A 12,008-nucleotide genomic window follows, 5' to 3' on the forward strand; every position below is an offset into this window, starting at 1 on the left:
CTGAGGTTGGCCCCAGGGGCTTTTTCTGAGCCCAGAGAAGGAACACATGGTCTCCACCTGTTCACTGACAAACGCTGGTTACACACAGACACGACACACTGATGGCTATGAAAGTCTTTTTCTTTCAAGGTCTTTGTTAAAAATGAAAGTTGAAAGGAAGCTCCTTGAAGGCAGGGACCGCATCTTATTTAAGCAGCTGCATCACAGAGGAAGGAGAATTCTTCATTCCCCAAACTTCCTCCATCTGGCCCGTCAGTGACGCCGGCGTGGAAGAATCCCTTTCCATGAGTCTCTCTGGGTTTCCAGAGTCTATTACGGCATCTACCCCAGCCAATGGAGCAGGGAAAATGAGGTCCAATCCCATTCATATAGCCGCTTCCTGGAGAGCCTCCAGCTTTTCAGATGCATTTCTAAAAACTGTATCTCTTGCAGCAAGGATATGCCTGAAGGAAAGTCTAGAACCAGCCGGTAGCACCAGCACACACTCATAGTGCCCTGAAAAAGAGAAGAAACGCCTTCTGATCTGAATCCAAATCTCCGCAGGGGCACCTGTGAATGTCAGCATCCAGATGTGTGCGCTGTTGGCACAGAGCCCCTGGGGGCACTCAGCAGAATGGGCCAGATGTGGCCTCACGCCTCCCTCTCCTCTTTCAGACGTTACAGGTGATCTACCCCTACACCCCACAGAACGACGATGAGCTGGAGCTGGTCCCGGGGGACTTCATCTTCATGTCACCCATGGAGCAGACCAGCACCAGCGAGGGCTGGATCTACGGCACGTCCTTGACCACCGGCTGCTCGGGACTCCTGCCCGAGAACTACATCACCAAGGCTGACGAGTGCAGCACCTGGATATTTCACGGGTAAGCAGACGCCAAGTTCTCTGCCTGCTGCTTTTCGAAGAACATTGCAGACCTTGAGGTGGTAGACTCGATCCTGGACCCGCAAGGCAGCAGTCACAGTAAACGGAGTTTGAGGGAGAGAAGCTCTGTTGGTTCTAGGCTTCCAGGGAAGGGCGGAGCTGGGGCCTGGGGAGGATGAGAGATGGATTGCCTTGCCTCCCTCTGCCGGTCCCATCATGTGTAATCCCTGAGTTCCTGATCAGAGACCGAACAGGCTGCATGGAGGCCTGCCTCTTCTGGCCTAAGTGTGGATCGTCCCAGCTCAAAGTCTTCAAGGCTTTGGAGCTTCTGTCCACTTCGTCCTGGGAGAGCTGACACCCCAGAGAAGCAGGACAGATGCGCACCACACCAGCCAGATCAAGAGTGAAAGGATTTGTAAGAATCAAGAGAACTCAGTGACTCTGAGCAGGTCCTCAGACTTGGCACATGAATGCTTGGATGACAGAGGCCATATCTAGGGAAGTGGGCAACTGCCAGAACCAGAAAAAGGCACATGGTCCACCCCTGCCCACCTCTTTGGAGAGAGAGCTTTCCACCATCCCCCAAACCAGCCTGATCCCATGTTGAGAGTGGCCTGTGTTGAATGGACAGCTTTGTCCTCATAGAGAAGGTGGTCCCACTCCTCTCATGTCTTTCTTCGCCTGAGAAGTTCAAAGCCAGCCCCCTCCCCGACACACTCGGGCATCTGGCCAGGGTGTGCATACTGGTTTGTTTTTCTTCCCCCTCGTTCTTGCCATGTGCCAGCATGGCTGAGAGCCGGAAGCCCTGAACACCAGCTGCATGGTGTTGAATGTTGTTATTACTGTCATAAAAGAGAAGCAGAGACGGGCAATCATGGTGTTTTGCCTGGAGGAGAAAAGAAAAGAAGCTCCCCTATCCTGGGTGGCAGCAAGCAGACAAACCCCAAACCCAAAGATGGAAAAAAAAAAAAAAGAACACTTCCTTCCTTAATAACCCCTACCCAGCAACACTCCCCCTTCCTTCCTGCCCAGCCTCCCCCACCCACCCCGGGAACATCCAGCGCCTTGTGGCACAGATCGGAGGGTCAAGGCTCCCTTATGTTTCCCCAGACCTTGGCTTTTTCAGAAATGTTTCTGAAGGACGAAATAAATAAGGTGGCTTTCCAAAGCCACTGTTTTATCCCTGTAAAAACAAGTGAAGCATAATATATGTGAAGAAACAGAGACTCAAAAGATAATTTGTCTGACAGTACACACCTCCCAGATCGTGTTCTTTAAAGCAGGGCTCCCTGGGGGAGAAGAGCATGTGGGAGAAGTTCTGCGGACCCACTTTAGGTCTCTGGGTCCAAACCCACTCTTGCCTGAGTTAGAGCTCAGCTGAAACCTGGGGCGACCTAAGTGATTTCATTCCCTGGGTCCCGGGGGATTGGGCGGCGGGGGGGGTGTTTGTTTGTCATCTCCCTTTATTTTGAGAGATTACTAGGGATGTTATTTCCATGGGAACCATGTCTAAAATTTCACCCTCAGCTTCCACAGTCAACCCAGCTGAGAGTAGGGAAATGCCAATTTATTAGGTATTAGAACACTGTAATTAAGGATTTGGGTTTTTATTCCAAAAGTCTTGGTAGCAAATCAAAACTTTCCCACTCACCAGCTGTGTGACTTTGGCCAAGTTATATGACCTCTCTGAGCCTTGGTTTGCTAATTTATGAAAGGGAGATAATAATTGCGCTTGCCTCATAGGGGTACATGAATGCTGCAGTAAAGGACTTTGCTTTACATGTATAAATCAGCACTGAATCTACAATAGCCCTTTGCTTTATTATTTGTCTTTCTCTCTTATCTTTTCTAGTCTTCTCTTATATGCTTGTCAAATCAAATGTCTCTTCCACAAAAGTGTTCCTATAGAAGACCTGCACTTTCCCATTTAACCCCAGAAAGGAAAGTGGCTCAGAGGCAGAGCCCAGCATGATCTAAGACAGACCATGTTTCAGCCCTAATCAAAGATAGCCTGGGAGTTCCCACTGTGGCTCAATGGGCTAAGAAGCCAGCAGTATCCGTGAGGATGCAGGTTCAATCCTTGGCCTTGCTTAGTGGGTTAAGGATCTGGTGTTGCCTCGAGCTGCAGTGTAGATGGCAGGTGCAGCTCAGATCCCTCATTGCTGTGGCTGTGGTGTAGGCCTGAAGCTGCAGCTCCGATTCGATCCCCAGCCTGGAAACTTTCATATGCCACAGGTGCAGCTGTAAAAAAAGGGTAGGGGGGAGATAGATAGCCTGGAGGAGGTGGAGCCACAGGGGTCCTCAAGTGTGACCTGGCCAACTGGATGGGACGTTGAGAGGGGATTCAAGCAACAAGTAGGGACTTGGGGTCAAGGACCCTTCACAGCTCTTCCTCCCCTGCCCTTTTCAGTTCTCTGCCTCCCTAAGGAAGTATTTTCCTACCACCCTTAACAGAGCATCTTGGCTGGTTCTGAGTATCTTCCAGACATGTGTCAATTGGTGAAAGTTCCTCTGTGTCCTCTGAATTGGGGAGGGCTGGCCGGTCCCTCCAGGGCTTACTCACAGGCCTGCTGTGTCCTGAGTTTGGAAGGGGTAGGTGGTGCTTGAGAAGATGTTCTGGGTGTCAGGTGTGGCTTCCTCCCTACTCTGCCATCAACCTGAAGCGTCTAACTATTGTCTTACTGGAACTGACAGCCCCGAACTGTCTCAGAGTGAGTCAGGGCTTTCGATTACAGTGATGGGTGAGAAGAGAAGGCGGTGGCATTCTACTTGCTGGCTGAGCTACAGGAGACAGAGAAGGGATTCTATCAAGGTTTTCAGAGCTGTACTAGAGTCAGGAAATTAGGGAACATGTACAAGCGAGATGAGGCCATACATCCAGACATTTCAGGCCCTGAAGCTTTGATGAATCAGACAGTGAAACTGAATTTTCTTTAACTGTGTGATGTTTGGGAGGGTGTCAGTTCAAAGTAGAGGAAAAGAGTTGATCTATTAGACTATTAGCCTGTCTATGAATGGCACAAGATTTCCTTAAGCTATAGTAGCTTAAGATTTACCGTAATAGGAGTTCCCGTCGTGGCGCAGTGGTTGGTGGGTCTGACTGGGGACCATGGGGTTGCGGGTTCAGTCCCTGGCCTTACTCAGTGGGTTGGGGATCCGGCGTTGTCGTGAGTTGTGGTGTGGGTTGCAGGCGCGGCTCGGATCCCACGTTGCTGCGGCTCTGGTGGAGGCCGGCAGCTGCAGCTCCGATTGGACCCCTGGCCTGGGAACCTCCATGTGCCACGGGAAGCAGCCCTGGAAAAGGCAGAAAGACAAAAAAAAAAAAAAAGGATTTACCGAAATAGCTGCACATTACACGTACTGATGCAGCTTTGTTCAACTGTAGGCTCCTGAGTCACACCCCAGACCTGCTGAATCACAATCTGTGAGGAGCAGGGCCCAGGCATGTGTATTTCTTAAAGCTTCCAGTGATTCTCATACACACAAGGGCGGAAACCTCACTTCTCCTGGGTACAAGGCTTCTGAGACCTTTGCGTAGAAGTAGGATGAGTCCAGCTTCAGTAGAGAAGTGGCCGCTTGGGAGTTCCTGTCATGGCTCAGCAGAAACGAATCCAACGAGTATCCGTGAGGGTGCAGGTTCGATCCCTGGCTTTGCTCAGTGGGTCAGGGATCCCGCGTTGCTGTGAAGTATGGTGTAGGTCGCAGATGTGGCCCGGATCCTGCGTTGCTGTGGCTGTGGTATAGGCCAGCAGCCATAGCTCTGATTTGACCCCTCGCCTGCCATGGGTGTGGCCCTAAAAAGCAAAAAAAAAAACAGAAAGAAGTGGACACTTGGTCCAGTATCCTAGGATAGACCATGATGGAAAATCATATTTTATTTTTTGGTCTTTTTAGGGCTGCACTCTCAGCACATGGAGGTTCCCAGGCTAGGGTGGAATGGGAGCTATAGCTGCCAGCCTACACCACAGCCACAGCAGATCCCAAGCCGCATCTGCGACCTATACCACAACTCACACAACACTGGATCCTTAACCCACTGAGCAAGGCCAGGAATCGAACCTGTGTCCTCATGGATGCCGTTTCCTCTGAGCCATGACAAGAACTCTGGAAGATAATATTTTTTTTAAAAAGTATGTATATATACACATAGGACTGAGTCATTTTGCTGTACAACAGAAATTGGCACAACATTGTAAATCAACTATATTTTAATAAATTTAAAAAAATTTAAATGGCTACTTAGGAGAGTGACAGTGGTGGTAAGATGATTAAAATCACACAGTGTTTTGAAAAAAAATGTACTGACCCTCCCAATTAGCTTGATTACATTGGTGAATATGAAGAGTTCTTTTCAAAATTAAAATTCTAAAATGAATACTGTGTTTAAATTAAATAATCCAGAACAGATGAGAAAGGGAACAGGTTGCTGGGTCAACAGGGACACAGTAGGACTCTGCAGGGCGAGAGGGACCTGTGGAACTTTACCCTCATTGTAAAGAAGCAAGACATCTGAGATTTACATCCTCTCCCTTGACACTGCCCAGTGAGGCAGGAGTAGCTGTCCTTGAATTTTTCTAACAACCATATTTGAATTGCAATGTTTATTAGATAAAGCTGTGCAGAGGCCTTACTAAATCAAAATAATTTACACACGGCATGATTTGCTGCCTGTTTTGCAGCCAGACCTCTGTGAGGGCTTCTGTAGTTATAGTTACATCCAGAAATGAGAACTCTTGGCTCGAAGCTCTACACATCTGTTGAGAATGGTCTCCTCCGGGAAAATGCTGTGTTTCATCATCTCGCTGGAGGTGTGACTGAGATGGGGAGGGGGTCTGGAGACTGAAGGAGGCAGAACAGGGGGTCCTGGCCACAAGGTCTCCTTGACCACGAGGAGCCACAGGCAGAGTGATGGAGATGGTCAGAATCCACTTTCTAATTTGTCAGTTCAGATAGAATTCACCATGGAGAAGATGAAAGGCAACAGGAACTGTTTCTTTCTCTCGAGCCAGAAAAAGAGCTGGCAACAATGGTACAGAATTGATACCTCATGTGTCTGCAGCATCCCCCTGGTGCCATCCATGCCTGTGGCCTCCTAATAAGCCCCATCCCTGCCCAGAGGGATGAGCACATCTGCTTCAAGTACAGAAATCCATCTCCCCCTCATTTATTAATCTCAGGACGTCAGTATAAAACAAGATGTGCCTTATAACAATAGCAAACCACTATGTTGTATACTTGAAACTAATATTTGCAAGTCAATTATACGTCAATCAAAAAACAATTTTTTAAAAGATGTTCCTTCCCAGGGATGGGAGCCCCCCGGCCAGCTTTCCGAAGCCCTGCCCTGGGGAGTGTCTCCTCCTTCCACACGCTCGGGGAGCCCAAGGATGAAGTGCTGGTGACTCCTGGCCAGAGCAGTAATGTTCTCTTTATCTTCCTCTGCAGTTCTCACTCCATCTTAAATACATCATCTTCCAATGCGCTGGCATTCGGGGACAGCCTACTGGAGAGGCGGCAGTATGAGGACCAGGGCCTGGGGGACACAACTCCCCTGACCATCATCTGCCAGCCCACCCAGGTAAGGCTGACCAGCAGGGCCATGCCCTCAACTCTGCTCCTTTTGACTAAGCATGAGACCTTGCCCTTGCTGCGACCAGAGGGCTTCCCATCTTTCCGGGCACAAGATCATAAAAGATGGACAACAGTTGAAAGCGAGGAAGAGTCAGATGGGTGGCGCTGACAATGCCTGTCAGCACCTGGGTCTCAGCTGGTAAGGCTGTTCCAGAGAGAGGAAGACACGCCATCTCTGTAAAGCAGTAATGCAGTTGACCCTTAAACAAAATGCGAGGTTAGGAGCCCCGACCCTCTGCACAGTGGAAAATCCAGGTGTAGCTTCCTGTTGGCCTTCCATACACCAATCTGGTTCCTCCATAGCCACGGTTCTGCATCCTCAGATTCAATATGCTGCAGACTAGATAGTGTTGTAGTGTTTACTTTTGAAAAAAAATCTTTGTATCAACTGGACCCATACAGGGTTTGGGGTTTTGTTGGTTTTTCATTTTGTTTTTTTTGTTTTTTTTCCCCCCTTTTTTTTTCTTTTCTTGGTCTTTTAGGGCTGCACCTTTAGCATATGGAGGTTCTCAGGCTAGGAGTCAAATCGGAGCAGTAGCTGCTGGCCTACACCACAATCACAGCAACTGGGGATCTGAACCATGTTTGCAACTTACACCACAACTCACTGCAATGCTGTATCCTTAACCCACTGAGCAAGGCCAGGGACTGAACCTGCATCCTCGTGGATGCTAGTCAGATGTGTTTCCGCTCAGCCACTTCGGGAACTCTAAACCCATACAGTTTAAAATCAAGTTGTTCAAGGGTCAATTGTAGTATCTGGTTGATTTCCTAGGCCATTTTGAAGATTAAAGGAAATGAGAATATGGTTCTTAGGAGTTCCCTGCTGGCCTAGAAGTTTAAGGATTTGCTGTTATCACTGCTGTGGCTCAGGTTCAGTCCTTGGCCCGGGAACTCCTGCCTGTCAGGGGTGTGACTAACAAAAGAATACGGCTCTTAGCACAGTTACCTGGCACATTGTGAGTGTGATGGATGTTAGTTAGCATGTTCAATACATGCCAGAAGGTTGCAGAATGGAGGAACTGGCGGTGGGGTGGTCGTTTTGAACAGGACAGGACAGACAAAGGCAAGTTGAAAGTCGAAGCAAATTGAGGAACAAGAGACTAGATCACATTGGCTGGAGCCCAGGACTTGCGTTAGGAAAGAGTAGGAGAGCCAGGGACGATCCATGCCACTATCCCATGGACTAAACTTGCCAGGGCAACAGGACGCAAATGGGAAATGCTGGCCAACAGGAGCTGGCCGCCCTGAGCAAATGGAAACAGCTGACTCCATCAGAAAGAAGGACTATAGAAACATCCATAAGGATCCACCCAGCAGTTAGAGAAACCAGAGTCATCTGGACAAGCCTTTGACTAGCCAGGCCTATTTCATCAGCCAGAGGTAGCAGCCTCTCTGGGAGCATCCTGGTGTATGCAGCCAGGCAATAGAGCCTAGCCTGTGATGGGAACAGCCAGAGCAGGACCTCATTGCTGGAGGAGACCTCAGACCACGTGGTCTAACCACCCCCTGGTGGGGATGAGGCAGGCGTATCGGTACTGATAAAAGTCCTCGCTCCCTGAAGAAGCAGGTGAAGCATCTCTTTAGGGGAAGAAGCTGTCCCACTAGATGGCTGTCTTTACACACGATGGCCTCGTTTCACACTGGGCTGTAACCCAAGTGGTTACAGTGTTGCCGGATACTACTCCTACAAACCACCAGCAGCAGAAACAATAAAGCCATTTTCACAGCCCTTCTTGTTTTGCAGAGCACCTGCAATTCATCTCATCTGAGCCTCAAAATAACTTGTGAGGTCAGTAGATGAGGGAGGCTTCCTACCCCCATTTTAGAGATAGGCCAACCTAAATCCAAAGTACTTACGGGGCTTATCCCAACCAAACGTCAATGAAACTTGTCCTACAGCCCAGCTCACCCAGCCCTGGGCTCTGGGACATGTCGCCTTTCTCGTGTGCTTCTCCACTGACAGCATTTCTTTCTTTCTCTGCAGCCTCTGAGGATCAGCAGTCAACCTGGCCCTCAAAAGAGATGCCTCTTTGTGTGTCGGCATGGTGAGAGGATGGATGTTGTGTTTGGGAAGTACTGGCTGTCCCAGTGCTTCGATGCCAAAGGTGAGTCGTTGGTTGGCCTGTTCCGCATTGGCATACCTATCATGGCCTCTAGGGGGCAGAGTCAAGCTACATTTATCTGGATGGAGTCATTTACCGCCCTCGTGCTGTTCTATGGTTAAGTCCTTCCTGATTGCCTGGAGTGTAAGGGAAGAGCGAGGTGTTGTTGCCCCCATTCTATAAACTGGGACTCAAGGGACCAAAAAAAGACAGATGTCTTGCCCACAGTCATAGGGCAAAGTCAAAGGCAGACACAGGTGTCCTGATTCCACAACCAAAGTTCCCTCCACTGAGTCCCCCTGGCTCATTTTAGTTCCACTTTCATTTGGGTGACATGTGGAAGATAGGGAGGCATAAACATCTTAGAATCCTACTTTCACTTAAAAACCATCTCTTGTCACTTTTATCAGCAGAATGAAAGAGTAGATTCCAAGGCATTCTACCAAAGGAGGGGTGTCAGCCTCAATCTTTTCTAGAGAGCTCAGTTCAATCTCTTTGGCCAAAAAAGAATGGAAGTGGTGGAGGGGCTGCCAGGACCAGCAATGGAAGTCCTGAAGAAGCAAGAAAGAAACTCATGCAGCCTTGGTCTGACTTTTCTTTCCAGGCCGCTACATACGCACCAACCTGAACATGCCTCATAGCTTACCTCAGCGGAGTGGTGGTTTCCGGGATTATGAGAAGGATGCACCCATCACTGTGTTTGGATGTATGCAAGCAAGACTCGTGGGTGAGTGTCCTGGAATAGACCCTGGCTATTTCTCCCAAAGACTGATCCAGGGGGTATGCCAACACACTGCCTTAGGCTTTCCTACAAGCACTGTATTTCCTCAGTTCAAAAGGGATTTATTATGTAACCATTAGCTTCAGGGCACTGGGCTAGTTTACCAAAGTGAACAAAGTGTGATCCCTGTAGAGGAGCAAATGGTCCAGTGATGGGGCAAGGTCACGCCTGGTGCCGAGAGGTCACCTTCTCGCATGAGGGTGAGGAAGAGGGAATCCTGGAGGGGCTGAAAGCATAGAGGCCAACTGAGCCTTTGAAGATGCTCAGTTCTTTGCAGGTCTAGGCCATACCTGCCACACAGTGCCAGCAGCCTGGTCCTGTTTGATCATGTAACCTATATGGATTGATCACTTCCCTTGTGCAGGGCACCATGCTAGGTATTAGGGATCCAAGCCAGAGTCCCCACCCTCAGGGAAACATGTAAGTGGATACATACCATAGAGTATGGTGTACTCAAGAACAGAACTATGTGCAAAGTATCATGAGGGCACCCAAAAAAGACACAGAAGAAGAGGAGAGAGTGGAAGTCAGCTGGGCAAAAAGGAGTAGGAGGGCAGGCAGGCATGTCTGTGGGAGGAACAACATCAAGTCACAGACGCATCAAAAGTACAGAGGAAAGAAGCCTTCTTGTTTCGGGAGCATCGAGGGTGAGTAGGGCAAGAGATGGGGCTGGCGAGATGGATGAGTTCATGGACCACCTGGATCACTGTGTTAAGGTCTTAGGACTTTCTCCAGGAGGGAAAGATGGGTATTTTATGGCTCCTTAGGACCAGAGAGACTGAAAGAAAAAGATAAGAAAGGGTGTGTCTTTGGCCTCTTTGATTGAAATACTGGTCTGGAGAATTGTTGGAAACAAGACTAAATGGCTGGCTCCATGTGAGCCTCCACTGGGAAAGGGGTTTGGAGGGTCTGCCTGGCACCCTCTCCCACACTGAGGGTCAAGCTGAGCCTGAGAAAATTGTCAGATTGATTCTTCTCTTCCTTTGCAGGCGAGGCCTTATTAGAGAGCAACACCGTCATCGACCACGTCTACTGCTCCCCTTCCCTGCGCTGTGTCCAGACTGCGTATAACATCTTGAAAGGTAAGACTTGCTAAAGGTCAGCTAGTCCATCCCTCCATCTCCAGGCAACCCGACGCCTAAGTCACCCTAGACTCAGCACATTCGCCCATTGAAAGCTTCAAATGTGAAATGTTTAGCAAGGATTCTTTTGGAAGATGACTTTGCAAAAGTCCCCACATCATACTCCAGTGACAAAAAGTGAGATCCAAGAGAATAGACAAATAATATTTTTCTTGCAAGTACAAAGCTCTCTTAGATGAATTGTAAGCTGGTAAAAATACTGCTGTCGGACAATAATTTAGAGCCTAAACAGCATGATCTTTTTTCCTTGTTTGCACTGAAAACAGTCACATTTCTTCCTCCCGCTCTGCTCCGTGGGGTGATGCTCGTAAGTGTCTGCAAATTTTAATCACTCTTGTTTCTTCAGTTAATTGGAATAGCTTCAAAAGCACCTTTATTATAAAGATATTCCGCTTTTACCCTAAAATCCATGGAAGCTTATTTTATCGGGATTTCCATTTTCATTTCACTGCAAGGAAAACTAGAAGAAACAAGGTTGACTGACTGTTTACTTATACCAAACAAACCAATGAGCCAGAAATACTGAGCCAACAAGGAATCTACACTATATTTGAGACTTATATTCGTTGACTTTAAGTAAATCCAAATGCATGTCTGTGTTCAAATGCATTAGACATAACACTTGCACAGAAAACTTGGACTGAATGCAATACAAAGAGAGTTAAAGAGGGACAGTTGCTGCTCATAGGACAAAGTACACTACGATAAAACATAGGACTTGTGCACTGGATTTCCTGATAGAGGAAATGAACAATTTATCTGATGTGCAAATATAATGTATGCTATTGGAGAATATGGATGCTAAGAAGTTCCAAAGTTTCTTGATAAGCCCATCTTGGAACTTACAGAAAGGGGAATTATAGGGAGTTCCCACAGTGGTGCAATTGGTAAAGAATCCGACTGCAGCAGCTCCAGTGGCTGCGGAGGTGTGGATCTGATACCCAGCCTGGTGTAGTCAGTTAAAAGGACCCAGAGTTGCTTCTGTGGTGGCATAAGTCGCAGCTGTGCTTCAGGTTTGATCCCTGGCCCAGGACCTTCCATATGCCATAGATGTGGCCATTAAAAAAAAAAAAAAAAAAGAAAGAAAGAAAAGAGGTATTGTAATAGTTATAGAACTATATAAAATATCTGGATGATGATTTTTAAAAAATCAGATACTATAATAACCTATGTGAGAAAAGAATCTGAAAAGGAATAGATATAGGTGTGTGTCTATATATATCTGATTTATTTTGCTACACACCTGAAACTAACACAACTTTGTAATACAACCATACCCCAGTACAAGAGAGCAACACCGTCATTTATTTATTGTAAAATCACATGCCATTTAAAGCCAGCTTACATGCTGGTAATGTGGCCAGAGTATTAAACTCACGTGTTTGTAACATACAAAACTTAAAAACTCTTGGAGTTCCTGATGTGGCAGAGCAGGTTAAGGATCCAGCATTATCACTGCAGAGGCTCTGGCCGCTGCTGTAATGTGG

General features: G+C 47.8%; 1 protein-coding gene across 3 annotated transcripts in view; it reads left to right on the forward strand.

The window, feature by feature from the left end:
- UBASH3B (ubiquitin associated and SH3 domain containing B) overlaps positions 1–12,008 on the forward strand; it is a 144,837-nt gene that overhangs the window by 116,388 nt on the left and 16,441 nt on the right. For all 3 annotated transcript variants that reach the window (XM_047753717.1, XM_047753716.1, XM_047753718.1), the window contains exons 6-10: positions 655–863; positions 6,308–6,440; positions 8,481–8,601; positions 9,203–9,325; positions 10,369–10,461. In XM_047753717.1, coding sequence (XP_047609673.1) covers positions 655–863; positions 6,308–6,440; positions 8,481–8,601; positions 9,203–9,325; positions 10,369–10,461 — 679 coding nt within the window. The remainder of the gene's footprint in view (positions 1–654; positions 864–6,307; positions 6,441–8,480; positions 8,602–9,202; positions 9,326–10,368; positions 10,462–12,008) is intronic.

The sequence above is a fragment of the Phacochoerus africanus genome, chromosome 11, assembly GCF_016906955.1.
Source record: "Phacochoerus africanus isolate WHEZ1 chromosome 11, ROS_Pafr_v1, whole genome shotgun sequence".
In the NCBI taxonomy this organism is placed as follows: Eukaryota; Metazoa; Chordata; class Mammalia; order Artiodactyla; family Suidae; genus Phacochoerus; species Phacochoerus africanus.